Source organism: Aquila chrysaetos, chromosome 18 (genome assembly GCF_900496995.4).
Source record: "Aquila chrysaetos chrysaetos chromosome 18, bAquChr1.4, whole genome shotgun sequence".
In the NCBI taxonomy this organism is placed as follows: Eukaryota; Metazoa; Chordata; class Aves; order Accipitriformes; family Accipitridae; genus Aquila; species Aquila chrysaetos.
In genome coordinates this window covers 13,934,681-13,950,939 of record NC_044021.1, presented here as the reverse complement: position 1 = coordinate 13,950,939, position 16,259 = coordinate 13,934,681, and the positions used below count along the sequence as shown (strand labels likewise).

Here is a 16,259-nt window from a genome sequence, read left to right as displayed (position 1 = left end):
TGCTCAATCCCTTTGCTGAACTGGAGCCATCCAACATTTGAGCTTCTTCTCATTAAGTGACTAGTTAACCTTCTTTAAGGTAAAATACTCAAACAGTTTTTGCGAAGTGTACACTAAAGGTAATAATTTCAGCTTTCCAAATTATCAACGGTAACAGAGAATACAGTAAATTGTCAGCAAATTTCCAAGAGCAATGCCTTTCCTTCAGGAAAAACAGGTAATCGTTTCCTTGGGTGTAGAAATTCAGAAGGTCCAAAGATTCATTCTTCCTGCCATCAGTAAGAATTGATCATGTCTTATTCATGCTGTCATACAGGCTGTCCCCAAACCTTCACCTCCATCAGGCACTAAGAAGCTCATGAGGAAACAGAAGTGGAGTGCTTAAGATAACTGCCTCTAAAAAACCCATTTTACTATTCTGATATCTCAGTGTTTTCAACCTCTCGTAGCTTTTTGCAGGCCCAGCCATTTTCTAATTGCTGCTGCCTAGCTCTGTGTGAACTGTGTCAGCATTTCTACACAGCAGAAATTGCCTTCCTGGCCCCTCTCGGTAACTCACACACACAAGAATATCTATACTTTATGTCACATTTTTATCAGAGAAAAATTGTCACTTTTCTTTCTGAGACAGAGCAGCTAGCTAACACAAACAGAGAAAAGAGAAGCTTAGCTATCAAGGATTTTTGTTTGGTTTTTTTGCTTTAAATAACCAACCTTATGTCAAGCACAGCTTAAAAAATAATTACTTGTTAATAACATTTAGGTAGAGGAAACTGGGATTCCCTTCCTACTCCCGGGGACCTTTCTCCACCAAACACACACCACAGACTAAAAAAAACCAAACTTAAATATAAAAACAAAGTCTTACTTCCTTCAATGTGAGCCTGTGGGTTCTTATAGAGATGTTCAATCCGGCCTGTATTAAAAGAACTAGACCGACGAACGATGCCATGCACCTGGGGATTGAACAATGAAAAATACAAAAGGAAAGTGGTAAACATTAAGAGAAAACGTTCATCATCATCATCACTCTTTTCATATACGGGAGCCTAAGCCTTACATCAGGTAATCAGAGTTTGTCTCTATTCTTAAAGGCAGACAGTTATCCAAATTGTAACAAAACACTTGGAGATGAGCTCTGACGCTGTCATTTATTTTAGTACCCTTGAGTGGTTTCACCTTCTCCCTTGTTGACACCACTAGCAACCCAAGCATCACACACAGTACAGAAAACACACTGAATTGCCCTAGAGCACCATCTCCGAGTGCGACTTGCCAACGTTACTGGAGCTGGAGAAGCAATATGTGAATTCCAAGATAACCACTTCTCCCCGGTTGCAGAGAAGTCTTTCTGGAGCCAGAGATGATGGGCATGGAGAAAGCAGCAGCAGGAAATGGGGCTAGGGAAAGGAGAAGGGGAGCAGAGAGGAAAGAAGGGAAGAAAAAGACAAGGGGAAGGAAAGGGCAGCACCTGCAAGGCCCAAATATATTTTAGAAAACAGCTGTTATTCACTTCCCAGGGTGTTGGAAGAAGAGCCAGAACAGTCAGTGCTGTTTTGTGGACCTCATGAGTCAGTGTTCTCCGGTGGGTTAAGAGACACATAGGCAAGCCTAAGGCTGAAACGCAGGTTGGGAATTTCCTTTAACCAGCCACGATAAATAAGTCAGTGAAAAAAAAAAAACCCATTGGTTCTGACTAACATTAAAGAAAAGCCCGTTTGTCTCTAATACATTAGAGAAATTGTTCAACCACTGATCCCATTTCCTCCTTATGCAAGATAGCTCCATGCCTGCTGCCAAAACTCATGTTAGCTTAGGTTACCAGCTGCAGAAGTTGTGCTTGCACAAGTGAAATCAAGCTTCGGCATCTGACTGTCCTCCACGTCTCCCTGACCCATATTTCTGAAAATGATCCCTTTTTGATGAGTCCTACACTTGGTTGGGTTGGGCCATCGCTTTACTCTCTCATTTCATGTTAACTTGTACCTGTGAGAATATGCCAGCAGAAACAGGCAGTGTTTGGGGTTTTGGTTTTGTTTTATTTGGGGATTTTTGTTTTACACATAACACAAGCTATGGTTACTGACACAGAAAACACTTTTTATTCCATCTTAAGTCTGAAACTTAACTGAGTAAAAAGGTATACACAACCGCAGAGTGAGACCAGTTTGCTGCTTTAACAGTAACATTTTGGTGGCAAGATCTCTAATAATAGCTGAACAGCTTCATCTTTACAACTTGCAAGTCAAATCTATGATGCCAGTTTCCTTGCATAAAATCTTGTGTGCCCAGCCACACAAAAAGCTCACAACGTACCTTGTTCTACAATTCAAACGCTAACTTTCCAGAACTGAGTAAAATATTTGCACTTTGAAGATCAATGGGGAGCTGAGAAACATGGCCCCCAAAAGAAATTTCCATCAAGTAATGAATTTATGAAGATAGATTTTCAAAGTTATGCAGTTAAAAGCCCTACCAAAATAATTATTTATAGAATGTGTGGACAATTTATAGGGACATAGTGTTTACAGAGTAACACCTTCAAAAAGCGACACTTCCATAATAACTTCATTTTCACAAAAGATGCTGGAAATATTTTGAGTACTCAAATGAACATGTTTTGCTAGGTAAAAAACAGACTTCGCAATTTTAAAGCGTCAAATTATTCTAAAGGAAGCTAACTGAAACACTCTACAACTCTTCTAGCAAAATTAAATATTTTGGCTTAAAGTCCTGATGAGAGACTGCTTGAGCTCTCAATTATGTATCTCTGAATGAAGTCATGCTGAAATTCACGTTCACGCAAATGATTGACCAATAAGTCAAATCTTGCCAGCTCAAAGCTTGATGAAAGATTGTGCTTGCAAGAGCTTTGTGTCAGCTGAATGACTGTGATACCAACATTTGACCAATGAGATGTGCTAAATGCAATCACCCCAGGACTTCAAAAAGTTTCAGCAAACACACAAATCCAGAAAGCCTATTGCATCCAGCGATAATAAGAAAACATGCAAACCCAGCTTTTTTTTTTTCCTTTTCTCTTTTTTCTCCCACTCCTTTTTCTGGTATGCACATACAAGAGAAAGAAAACCTGCCAAATGCTTAATCCATGACAGCAATATTACTGTAAAAAAACTGATGAAAGGTACCTTTGTCTGCATGGGACAGGTGAAATGAGAACTTTGTGACAAGCCAAAATGTGTGCAAACTGGTTAATCTAGTTAAGAATGTAAGATCAGTGGATTTTTCTCAATAGGGCTTGACCTTTAAATAGATTCAAATTAAAAAAAAAGGTCAAACGAGCCATCTTAGTCAGGGAGGCAATCAGTTATTACATGTACTCTTGTGTTCGGTTATTCAGGAACAGAGGTCTAACTGGGAACACAGAAAAGAATTCCAACAAATTGATGGAGAGTTGAGGAACAGAAGAAAAAACCCTCTACCCAATTATTGTAACCTTTCTATTGTGGAAGGGTTATATTTCATTTTAGCTGCAGTTCACAGTTCCCAGTTTCATTGTGGACTAGGAGAGAGCATGTGCTTTTGCCCTTAAAGTGGCAGAAGCAACCACAATGATTATGTCTCTTCCCCACATGGAATGGAGAAATAGTAAAAATAATTGATTTACAACACTGAAAAACTAACACCAATAAGCAGATCAATCAACAAAGCAGGAGAAAGAATGGAGTAAGCAAGGCAAGATTAACCACATGCAAAAGCATGGAAAGCACAGACTGGCTGGCTGAGAAGAGACTTCTCACTAAGCTATGAAGCAGTATTACAACAGAAGTAATAAAATCCAATATTAGAATGAGCATTAGCTTTTACTAAAAACCCAGAAAATACTACATTGTGGGGATATTAATCCGACCACCCATTTCCTTCTATTATCATACATTTTGGAAGCATCTGTCATGACTGAGAAGGCAAACATTCTCACATATATGCCCACAACAGTTCAAAGCCATCAAATCATATCATAATAGTGTGATTGTTGGTTTGCTGGGCCACAAAAGAGACAATTTCGTCAGGAAAAATTTTGCAGCAAGAAGTAAGGAATCAGACTCCCTTTATTTTAAGGAAAAGGTAAATTAAAATCATGTGCTAAGCAAGACTATAATTAATCCAAGAGAAGGAGTGGAAAATAACACTAAGTGTATTTTGGGGTTTGATTTTTTTTTTTTTTTTTTTTCTTTTTTAAACAGAGAAAGCAAAATGCAAGGGTTTCATTGCTGAAGCATAACTGCCAAAATAAAAGGGCCTCTAGTGTGGAGAGAGAGGGAGAAAGAGAACAAACAAGAGATTCTTATTCCTTTATGTGGTACATTGCATCATAAATTATTCCCTAATTCCTTACAGTTTTGGCTCACACAGGTTGCTGCTTATCTGAGTTGGCGGGAAACATGCAAAGCAGCTATACCCTGAGGAGAAGAGGGAATCCACCAGTGGACATTAGATGATAAATAGTACAATAAGCTGGCATGATTACAGGCCATGTTGCACATTCCTCTCCGGAGTTTTGATTTGTTATCTAGGGCTGGAGTGGAAAACATACACAGAGGAGGACAGAAGCAGAGGAAGCTGGAGCTGCAGCATCCAAACGACTCCATCAACCCGCAGCCGGTCACCGAGTCACTCACCTCGTAGCCTTTTTCCAGCAGGAACTCAGCCAAGTACGATCCATCCTGGGAAGAGTAAGATATAGGAAAATGTTAGAAACAGTGAATGGGCCTGGGAGATTTGGACTGGTTAAGGTCTCAAAAAAAGGGAAGAAAAAAAAAATTTGCACCGAGTTGACCGGGGAACAAGCATATAGTTTGATTTCTCCAGATTTATACACTGACCCAAAAATACTATAGATGCTTTTTGGTTAATTTTAGATTAAGAAGCAGTATATTTTAAGATAAGTTGCTTACAAATGCTGGTTGAGAACTCCCGTCTCTTGAATCTCTTCCCAAGTTCCATTATAAAGTGCCTGGGGACATCTTTCCAAAATATCTTAACCACAGTTATTGAATTTTAACTATTTTGGAGATAGGGAAGGAAAAACATTCTAGAAAAATTGGTGCAAGCTTGGCATACTCTGAAAACTAATGTGGCTCTGTAGCACTGTGTCACACTCGTGTCTCCCTTGCACACATGCTGCTTCCACCAGCTTTCTGAAGGCAGCAATAATTCTGCCTGCCTAACTGAGTTTTCAAAAATATCCCTAGAATGCCCTGTATTTATACTACCGAATAAAAGCCATTTTCACATTTTATAGATTGAGGGTTGAGAGTTTGGGTTGTTTTGGTTTGGAGGTTTTTTCTTTTTTTTTTTTTTTTCTTCCTTTTAAGTCCTTGTCAAACTTAAATTATTAAACTCCCAAAAAGCAAATACTTAAAAACACATGCTAGCGCATGTTTTCCTGAAATAAGATAATTTTCCTGGCATCACTATTGCCAGGATTACCAAATACAGCAACTCATATTATCCTTATAAATGTGTACACACCATCACAAACCCAGCAAAGTTTACCCCTCCAGAAGAATGCTCACTAACCAATTCAGTGAATATTACCCATGCCCAAAGAATCTGCATCTTTTCACTGACTTTTTGAACTGGTTGTTCCTTTAATATGGGAGAGTATTCCACCAGAGTCAATTGACTTGCTACAGAAAGACTATAAAAGCATGAGATGCCACCTATGCTTACATGCTTAAACTCTGTTATGTAGATCTGCTCTGCCATGATCATGGCCAGAGACATTTAAGTGCAAAATTAAACAGACATCTCTTTCATCCTCTTTTTAAAAGCATGTTTCTCCAGAGAAAAACCTCACCTCAGTTTAAACGAACTTCTCTTATCTCATAGACAGCTTAAGGAGAATAACATACTGAAATAAGAAATGTGAGATGCACTAGAAGGCCCTAGAGCAGCAGGGCTGCCAGTGCAGACTGCTTACTACATTGATGGCAAAATGATGCAGAATGGCACGGTGCAGTGTACGAGGGGCATGTTGCTGTATGTTTAAAACTGCAGCATTACAAAAAGTGAGTGGCTTTATGGTATAAATGTTTCATAAAGTCTTACACAGTCTAGAAGACCTTGAAACCAAGGAAAAGTCTCAGCTTACATACTTCTTCCACTACACGTATATCTGTGTGTTCACATAACTTTACAGTGCCATAACCCAACAGCCACCAGTCTGTGACACTGGTGGATCTGGAACATGACAAACCACGTGTGCCATGGCATCACTGGAACAGTATGTATTTCTGTACACCAAATGAAAAGAACAAGACCTTATCAAAAGGAGAAGTTAAAAGAATATGCAATGGAAACTCTGGAGAAACATGGGGGCAAAGACAGGGATGACAACTACCGTTAATGTAGTTGTCATCTTTTTCCATTAGTAATTCCTCCAGAATTTACTAGAGGTCAATCAGAAGGAAGAAAACTTCCCAATTATCCTTGGTTGCTCCGTCCACTAAAATAAATAAATATATAAAATGAAAAGGAGATGAAAGTGGGAGACCCAGAGAGTGCAAAGGAGATGAAAAAAGAAAGGCTGTTATTACTTAGGAAGTTGATGGGAAACAGACTTGACTAGGATTGAACCCTGTCAATAAGGTCTTGTTCTTCTCACCCAGGCCGTTGCTCAAACTTTCCAGTCACCCTGGAACATTTTGAACCAGCAGTGGCACTCGCTTCCTCTGCGCTTCCTTTCCAGGTCTATCAAGTGATAGGGCAGGGCTTTACAATGAGTGGGAAACAGGCAGCAAGCGTGAAAGCTACTGGTTTCTGGCTCCAGCACAGCACAGCTGATTTACTGTCCGGCAATCGCACACAACGCAGATTCATGCTGTCCTGCGCTGCGATACCGTATCGCACACGGCCCCCTGGTTTCACGTTTCCCTCCCTTTTTTCAGTACAGCAGCTGTCAATGCTAACAGCAATCAGAACAGCGATCAAAGTGTCAAAGAGTTTGCAGCTTGTAAGGATAGTGCAGTTTCCATCTTTTCCTAATGAGGTCAAGGAGTAACTAATATCGAGTAAGCTCTATTAAGTTAGTTAAACCTTTATCCATAGGGGACTGCATTATGCATATAAATTTTATTATCAAAGCTATTGATTTCCATTTATACTACAAACAGAGCATTCAAGATTCTGGAGTCGTTAAACCAGGAAAGGAATATTAGAGGAACTAGGTGTTTAGCAACAAATGTCAATTTTTGTTAGGGTTAACAGATTTTGCTTTATTTGAGCCACATGCTGCCTACCATATCCATTCCTGGTTTGCATCTGAGTAGGAATGGACCAGGATGAAGTGCATGACTTGGTCTGATCTCATGAAGTTGAGGATGGGAGGGAAGGGTCTTCCCTTTTGTAAGAAATGCTTATAGTCACCTTCATCCTATTTCACTGAGTGTTTTACCCCAAGACTATTGGTCTAAATCATGTCCTCCTTAACACTGAAAAAAAAAAGCAATACCAGCCCCAGGGGCAGTGAGCACATGCAACCAGCAAGGCATTAGTACACCCAGAGCCCTATCTGATCATTGAGGTAGCTATGGGTACTCTACTCCCCCAAAATCAACCACAAAAGCAAGGTGAAAGAAAAACGGTCTATAGAGCTTAGAGTGCTTGGTTACTGTGTTCCCTCCAATTGGCAATACGCCATCCTACTTTAGAAGTGTTGTCACATTTGAGAGCTTACTTTTGCTAATGTAAAGTACCCAGCTATTGCTGTTCGCCTTGTAACAAATCAACAAAACCTCAGAAGACAGAATTACGTCCCTTTGTCTGTGGCCAAAACATCAGTCTTCAAAGAAAATAGCCTACAAACTGCCTTTAAGTAGGTTTGCAATGAGACTTGGCCCTGCACAGATACGTCAGACCAGCTTGAGTGGTCAAAACAGTTTAACAAGACTGATTAAATAAACCACCTCTGTTAAAACAGTTCCTCATCAGCACGCTCTGACATATCAGACTTGAAGAATCACTACACTGTCTTCAGCCAAATAGTAGTTTGAAAGCACACACAAAGAATAATACTTCAGCTGTCTTCCAAGACACAGCAGCAGGTTTCCAACTGCAGCTGCCTTACAACATGTCTGTAAAATTCCCAGACAAAAGAAAACAGTCACATAAACTAGAGTAAGACAACTTTAGGATGCAATATTTTATATTTAGTATAGTAGTTAATGTCAAGAACTTCAATAAGCTTTGACATGCTATCAAAGAAAACCTTTTCCAGCGGACTGAAGAAATTGAGACATAAGAGTTGGACAGTGCTTTGCCACAAACATCTAGAATAAAAAAAAGTATCAAGTTTGACTTGATCCATGAGCAAATAGGATCATTTATACAGAAAACTGAAAACAAGTGGAATTAAATAGCCTGTTTAACAATCCAAATCTCCTTTATTTTGCACTGTTCTACACAGGGAAATTCTATTTGCAGTGGATTAGTTTTGGATTTATATTGGCACATTCAGAGAAGGCTGTAAAAGCAACCCCAAATGCAAAACACGTTAATCCTCCTCCCTTGATATGGCCAGTTCCAACCAACATCCTTCTGCAAAGCTCCTGGATTCAAGAACTAGATTATGTCCTACCTGAGTGTTCGTAATCTAGACAAGGAGACTCCCTCTTCCCCACAGCTCCTCTCTGCTAATAAAGACGAGTGGAAGAAAGCACTAGAAGGATGAAGAAACAAGGAGAAAGAGACCAAGAGGAAGAGGAATAGGGTTCTTCTTATTATTATTCCTAGAACTCCAGGAGAAGTATATGGAATGCTTTTCAGAGGGAGGGAAAAGGAATTAAAAACCTAACACAAGTGATGCAAGTGTATTATGACCGTAACATGGAAGAGAAAGGGCTCCCATTGCAGGGGGGTAGTATAAACATTTGAGAAGAAACATCCCCACAGTATGGTGGGAAGAATTACATTCCCTGCAAACATGCAATGTTAGGAAATCCCAAAGCCATGCAAAGGCTTGTGAGAAATCCCTAAAGAGATCCCTAAGAAACTGTCCACCAACAGCCCAGCTCTCTGCTTTCTGAAACAACAGAGCTGCTGATATCAGCCTGACTCCCAAACCTGACTCCCAGCCACAAGAGACACGGTCGCTCAAGAAGCACCACTTCACTGGATAACGCAGCAGGGAAGAGAGCCCGACTGCTGCGCCATCGCCCATACTCCTTGCGCCCGCCTATTTGCAAATGGATTTAGCAATAAAGCCAGAGAACATAATGCAACACACCCACTGTCAGATGCACTGTTTGAGGGAGGTGGTGTTTTTTTCATATTTCTGCGACGGGCATGTATGATGAAATATCTGTCCATTTGCTACATGCTTGTAGATCTGCTCTGTACTTCTGTGTGTCACAAATACCAAGTTTTCAGACTTCATCATTCCTTTGGGAAAAAGGTGCCCTAAGTTTCCACTTATCACATGAAAGACCAAAGTTGGTTATACTTATAAAATTCAAAATTGAGTAAAGCTAGTGCCATGCCATTAGGAATAACAGTACAAAGGTGAGTTCATAGAAGTTCAAACTATTGATGGTGTCAATTATCAAGGTCACTCTAGCTCAAATTCCTTTTGACCTAGAAACTATAGCTGTGCTCTGGTGAAGTTAAATTTTGATAGGTTCAATTAATCTGTTTGGGGGACAGCGCATGGAGAGAAGAGGCACACATTCAGCTGTAGGACATGGTTTTTCTTTCTTAAAGGGATCTTTCTGCAGTAATATCACCAACAGTGCACTGTCACCATTTTCATTTAGCCTTGTTTGAGTGAATAATCAATACTTCCATTAAAATATGCAGAACCAGTGCCACTAGTAGCCTTGCACAATAAATTGTTGCTTCATCAAATTTTAAACTTTTGCATAGCTATAAGATAATGCTCTTCCAGTGACTTATTAAACTGGAGTATGGTGACAGATCCTTTGGAGCAGGGAACACACACCACTCTAAAGCAACAACTAAATGATTTTAATAACAATCCATAATAGCAACTATTTATTTGTTTGTAGTACTCCAAAACAGCCTTCCTTCAAAAAAAAAAAAATCCAAGAGACTAATACAGTGTAATGTTATTTTTGCTGAAAAATGCATACTTCTAATCATTTCCAGTGATTTACAGAGGAAATAAGTAATTTTTTGCAGCTACTATAAACAGAACAGTGCTGCACTTTGTCTTAAGTCTTCAAGGCAATACTCGAGGTAAAGCATTAAAGTGTTCATAAAAAATTCTCTACACTGAAAAAAGGAAGAGTTATGAACTCTGAAGTATTTAACTGATTTATTAAAGCTGCCACCCTCCAAATGCAGTAGTTATTTTGCTATTTTGATTTGTATTCTGGCCAAGTAAGAATAGGAAAACAAGTGTCCTTTTGTTTCTGCAGTCAAAAGAAAAACTCAAAAGGCAATAAATGTTAAAAAAAAATAATCTTTCTTTGTTTTAAAACATTCCCCACTTAATTGAAGGGGTTTTGTAATGCATTAACTACAGTACAACAAAAAAAATTAAGCAGGAGGAAAAGTTATCACTAGCAACAACAACAAAAACGTTCTAATTACATTACTCTGTTCTTTTTCAATTAAGAGTTCTTTAAAAGTAAAAGAAAAGCAAAATTGCTTTGGAAAAGTGAATCACCCTGTTATTTCCTAGTCTGAGCTCCATCTGACCTCACACACTATTCCACTGGTAAACTCTCAAGTTATATTAAGAGCTGCAACTGCAGTTATGGACAACAGCAACAAAGTTTTCTTCCTTCCTTCCTCCCTCCAGTTATCTTTATCCAAAACAACATTATTCACATCATCAATATTTATAGCTATTCTGCTGTGAACTTCTTCTAAAGAACAAACCTCTGCACCAGCTAACACAGAGTAAGCTTGTGTAATTCAAACGTGCTCCTTACCATTAGGAGAAGCAACCAGTTATGAGTTTTGGCTTAACTTAAGCCAACAAGTTACCTTACCAATACTAAGGTATGTCAGTGCAATGCTGTTATTTTTTTTTAAAGTGTTGATATTTTAAAATATAAAGTCTTCAGTCTAAAATACATATGATATTCCACAATAATCAAACAGCTTGCATCTACCACACAAAAACCCCCAACATCTCAGCTTGGGAAAAACAAGTTACACCATCAAACTGAGTATATTAAGGTTCTTCCTGATTGCAGGAACCTCTGACACTTAATGTGTTATTTCCAAATACACTTACCACAAATTTCCCAGTGACGACAGTCAGATGCTTGATAGCTTTTTAGAAAAAAATTAAAGTAATGCCCCTAAACTCTCAGGCTGTGTACTCAAACATTCAGATACTCAAAATAACTACTAGTTTTCAGATGTGTCCAAAGAACTATTTTTATAAAGAGGAAAAGTATCAGTAGAGAGCCTTTTGCAGATTTTAAAGAACAAGCTTTTTCTGGATGCATCTTATAAGCCATAATACATTACTTTTTTCTTCAAATATGAACGTCTGCAGTATACTAATATAAAACAAACCAGTTATGAACTCTGAATGAGAGAAACCTAGCTGTATTTTTCTGTCTCACTAGTGAAACCACAGGGATCGGAGGAATGTGTCTATAAACATGGAAATGCAAATCATATGGACAACAGTCCACAAGAAAATTAAAACCTCTACTTATAGTGTTTGTAATGGGAAATCCGTAACAGTTTTAAAAACCACAAGATGATTGTTTTGCCCATCCCTATTTCCTCCTGCTTTCAGAAAGCTACTGGTATCAGCTGGTCTTTCACCTTTCCAAAATAGTAACCTCAGCTCCAATCATCAGCAGCTACGAGCGTTTTGGACATGCCCGTCCTCAAGCACTCAGACTAACCCAGCAGCCCCATTAGGTGACTACCACTGCTGCAGCCAACTCAGGGGGAAACCCCTCAAGCTGCAACAAATGCAAACTAACCCCAAAGACTGCCCAGTGGAAACCCAAACACACAGAACCTAGTTGCAGAGAGCAAAGACACCAGGAAAGCCAGGACTAAGCTGCAGGACACGCTCTCAAAAGAATAATTTTGACCTCGAAATCTGAACGTTCAGAGTTGTCACAGTAATAAACTGTAAAGCCCAGAAATAGTTTTGGAAGAGATACGGCGCCTGTTATGTTTAAGACAGATGAGTAATTTCGTGAAGTGACACCAGGAGGAAAATACGAAGTCTTAGCGTGCCATCTTTACCTTTAACATCCTGCAGAGGAAAACCAAAACAAAAGCAGTAACATGGCTATTACTGTAACTGGGGCGGCCACCTGAATTTATGACCATAGCTCAACACACATCCTACCAGAAATAATGGATCCACCTCACTCCCAGACAGAACTATATCTATTATTTTTTTGCTGCGGCAGCTTACTACAGCTGCTGAGGTTAAAGCTCCTTTCACCATTTTAACACCAGCTTCTCACACTGATGCTCAGCAGGCTTTCTACTACTGCTGCTCACTGCCTGAGTTTATGTTACTTTAAGTTTAGCCCAAGACATTGTTTCCTAACAGGTTGCGAGGTCAGTTATTTGAGAGAAACCAAAATAAACATCGCACTTGCTATCTTGTTTGCATGAGACCAAAGCCTAATGAAGGAGACGTAAATGAGTGTCTACAGGGAAAAAAAGGTTTTAATTCATTCTTCTGTACTCAGCTTTACACATGGCCATAGCAATTTAGTCTGAAATATGACTTTACAGAGAAACATAAAACCAGAAAGAGAGCATGTTCCAGTCGGAGTAGAGAAGCAATGCACAGTGAGACAAATTTATTTTCTTAAATGTCTGCACAGGTAGAAATTTGAAAATGCAGTCAGGAATACTTGATTGGTATGTCGGAGCTTTAATAGCTGTCAGTCTTGCAATATTTGCTGGGGTGGAAGAAGAGCACTGCTCCTGCAGTGATATGGTCTGCAAGTCACGGGAGCAACCACTCTGTTTCCTGGACATTTGAAGTTCTAGGAAAAGACAGCTTGTGTTGCAACTGATCATTACGCTCTTAGGTATTGCCTCTCCCAGTCAGCATGGTGAGAGCCCAGTTTTTGCTGGTCTGTCACCTACTGAAGCACAGATAGATTTTTTCAGAAACTCTGCTTGTTTATGCAATTCCCACCTTTTTATTTCAAGGTTCTTACACTTCCCAATTTTCAGTAACAGAGGTCTTTAAAAGGTGGCCCCCAACACCTTCCACTTTTCCGGGCAGCTCAGATTTCTCTTTACACCAGGAAGGCATACAATAAGCTACAATAAAAATCAAAGAAAACCCTATCACAGCAATAAACTTCCCAATACTTACGCAGTAGAATAGAAAAAGAAATATCCAATTGAAATTTCAAAACAAATAAACAAGAAAAACCCCACAGAAATCCCAAAGATAAACTCTTCTGAAAGAATATCAATATTTGGACCAAAATGTTACATTTTAAATGACTCTCTTTACTTGGCTATTTGTATCATCTTTCCTTCAGGAGAATCTGAAGAAACAGTAACAGGAGAGAAACATAACAGGAGAGCTCTTCAGAGCTGTTCCCAAATGTTCACTCTACACACATGCTCTTCTTCCCTATAACAGGAGATTGTTATGTATTTCGAGTCCTAAATACATAAAGCTACACTTCAATGCATTGAAAAAACAAACAAAAATGATAGGAATCTTAAGACAAGTTCTTCCTATGCATTCCAAAACATTGTTCTCACAAAAAAAACCCTAGAGAAACAATTAGCAAAAGTCAAAGACACAGTCTACAAAGATTTGAATACAATGCTTTTAACTAGTTTTTCCAAAGATAATATGTGCCAGAATTCCATGTTTTACAACACGTTTTTATTATGCCCAGAAGCAGCTTCACATTTTGTTGGATATTTTTAAGAGTAAATATGCTTCAAAAGTTTTTTTTTTTTTTTACAGTCTAGTATTTTTTTTTTTTTAAATATACAATGTATGTTCTATAGTATAATTGTAAATAAATTAAATACATGGACTCTGTGGTAAAACCTGATTGAACAGACAGAACTATTAATTCAGACAGCGCCCACCTTTCTCTGTTAGCAAAACCAACAGTTAGTGAAGATGCTTAACTATATAATAAACACACTCATGTTCAGAGCACTTAAGTATAGATTGATTGAAATTGTACATTAGACCCGATACCTCTGTTCCACGTGGCCACTCTTGCTAATCAAGCACTGGGATGCCACATGGACTGAGCTTCCTGGTGGCGAGAAGCCAAGCAGGATAAGGATTATCTAGGCGATAGCAAAAGGATGCAGTGTTTTTTCAGAGAAGGTTGCAGAAGGTCATCCTTATATTTACAGATACCGTACAATGCCTTGTGTACCCAACTTCACAGCTTTCCCTTGTCAGCTTCAAAAGGGGAAAAAAACCCCACCCAGTTTCATGAATCACCAAGGTTCTTGTCTAAGGGGAAACTAGAAAGGGAAAGCGAGCAATCACATATCTGTCAGGAACAGGATTCGGAATAGACAGCTACTACAAAACCACCAGCAAAATACCCGTTCCTTCAATTCATACAGTATTAAAAAAAACCTGCAGTTTGAGTTTGCAATAACCCCTTGTACCATCTTCAAGTGCAGTCATCAGAAGAATTCTTTAGCTAGCTAGCTTTCACGAACGGCTTCCTAATAAAGATTAGGATGGAGACATATCAAGGTAAAGCAACTGTATAGTTTAAATATTTCCACATCAGTTTTGTTGCAATGAATTATGCAGGTTTGCATAGATCTCTGAAAACAGAAGAACTATTTAAAGCTTTCACAAAGGAGCCTTTAGGAAGCATCAAAACAAATTACTTTAAAGAGCTTGTCACAAACATTTCTTACTTTAACTTCTTTCATTTGCTGTTCCACAAAACCTGAAACTCGTTAAATTTAACTGACTTTACAAGCTGTGGAGAGACTGAGTACATAGGACACATTTTAGTCATTTTTGTCTGTATTCATAGTAATTTCCTCTAATCTCAAGGTTTCTTTGCAGTTCATTTGAATTGCTTTGCACCCTAGGAACTACAGGAAATACTACGGAAACCTCCCTGTCTCACTTACTTTGCAAACTGTTCTGTTACATGTATTCCTGGTTACATCAGTAACAACCTACCAAAGGCAAACAACACAGTATCACAATGTTACTTGCTTAAAATTCATAAATTCTTTCATTTAATTGCCAAGGGACATGAGGGTACACTAACTGAACAAACACAGCCGTTTTTGCAAAAAGGCAAAATGCGAAGAGAATATGCAGGTTTTATTACAAACATCACTGGCACTTAAAAAAGGCAACATCCTATCTTTTTTAAGAAACACTTAAAATTTCCATAGCAGGCACAGGAAGAGAACTTTTGGTTTCGTTAAACATCAGATGTAAACATGAACAGCAAAGTGCAAGAGAGCCTCATTTTCAGAAACGTGGGGACTCAGAACAGCTCTTTTCTTTGAACAATACTCTAAGCTCCCTAGGAGAAGATTATCAGATATGTGTGTACATAAGCAGTTCCTAAAATGAAGTACACGGGTCCTCCTTTTAATGCTATTAAGAATTACAGATTAGCACCGCCATGCAGCTGACTATTTGGAATAGTCTTCATGCGCCTTATTTGCAGGTTCACCTGCCACCTGGCTTTTGCCTGGGCTGAGCCAACACCTCCAGCAAATAAGGGCAACAGATAGAAGTCAAGAAATTGCACCTTATGAATCTTAAATGCTTATGCATTGAATCACTACAATATGCTCGAAGTAGATAGAAAAAGGAAGTTTCCATACTGAACTACATCGCACATGGAAAACTAATTTGAGCACCCCTTAAGGAGTTCTTCACCACCGCATCAACTAAGCTAGTTGGCATCAAACCATCTGTCTCCTCCCTCTGCCTCATTCCAAGAGAAGGGGCATCATCCGTTTTCCTCTCATCCTTCCCCTTCAGGGTTATCCATTATTTAGAAAGCTTGAAGAGGCATAGCAACAGGACTGTTATTTAGGCACCTGATTATATGACCTATGCCCTGATCAAACTATACTACATGGTACGCTTTAGATAAGCATCCTTACTCTTTAGGGACTGATTGCATTTATTTAGGGCATCTGGAAATACACCGAACAATGTCTCAAGAGTATTAGTGAATGTTTCTGTACTAGAGAACATGCTTACAACCAGTAGGTGCATACAACCAGACAACTAGCTTAACTACTCTACCCTCACAGAACACTCTGCTTAAATGACATCGCACCAGCAGGCATTT

At 39.0% G+C, this 16,259-nt stretch overlaps 1 protein-coding gene across 1 annotated transcript in view; it reads right to left on the bottom strand.

Annotated features, from left to right (window-relative positions):
- Positions 1–16,259, bottom strand: part of GMDS (GDP-mannose 4,6-dehydratase) — a 430,504-nt gene that overhangs the window by 355,425 nt on the left and 58,820 nt on the right. The window contains exons 2-3 of the mRNA XM_030041899.2: positions 4,641–4,685; positions 869–956 (exon numbers count right to left, since the gene is read on the bottom strand). Of these exons, the coding sequence (XP_029897759.1) occupies positions 869–956; positions 4,641–4,685 (133 nt within the window). The remainder of the gene's footprint in view (positions 1–868; positions 957–4,640; positions 4,686–16,259) is intronic.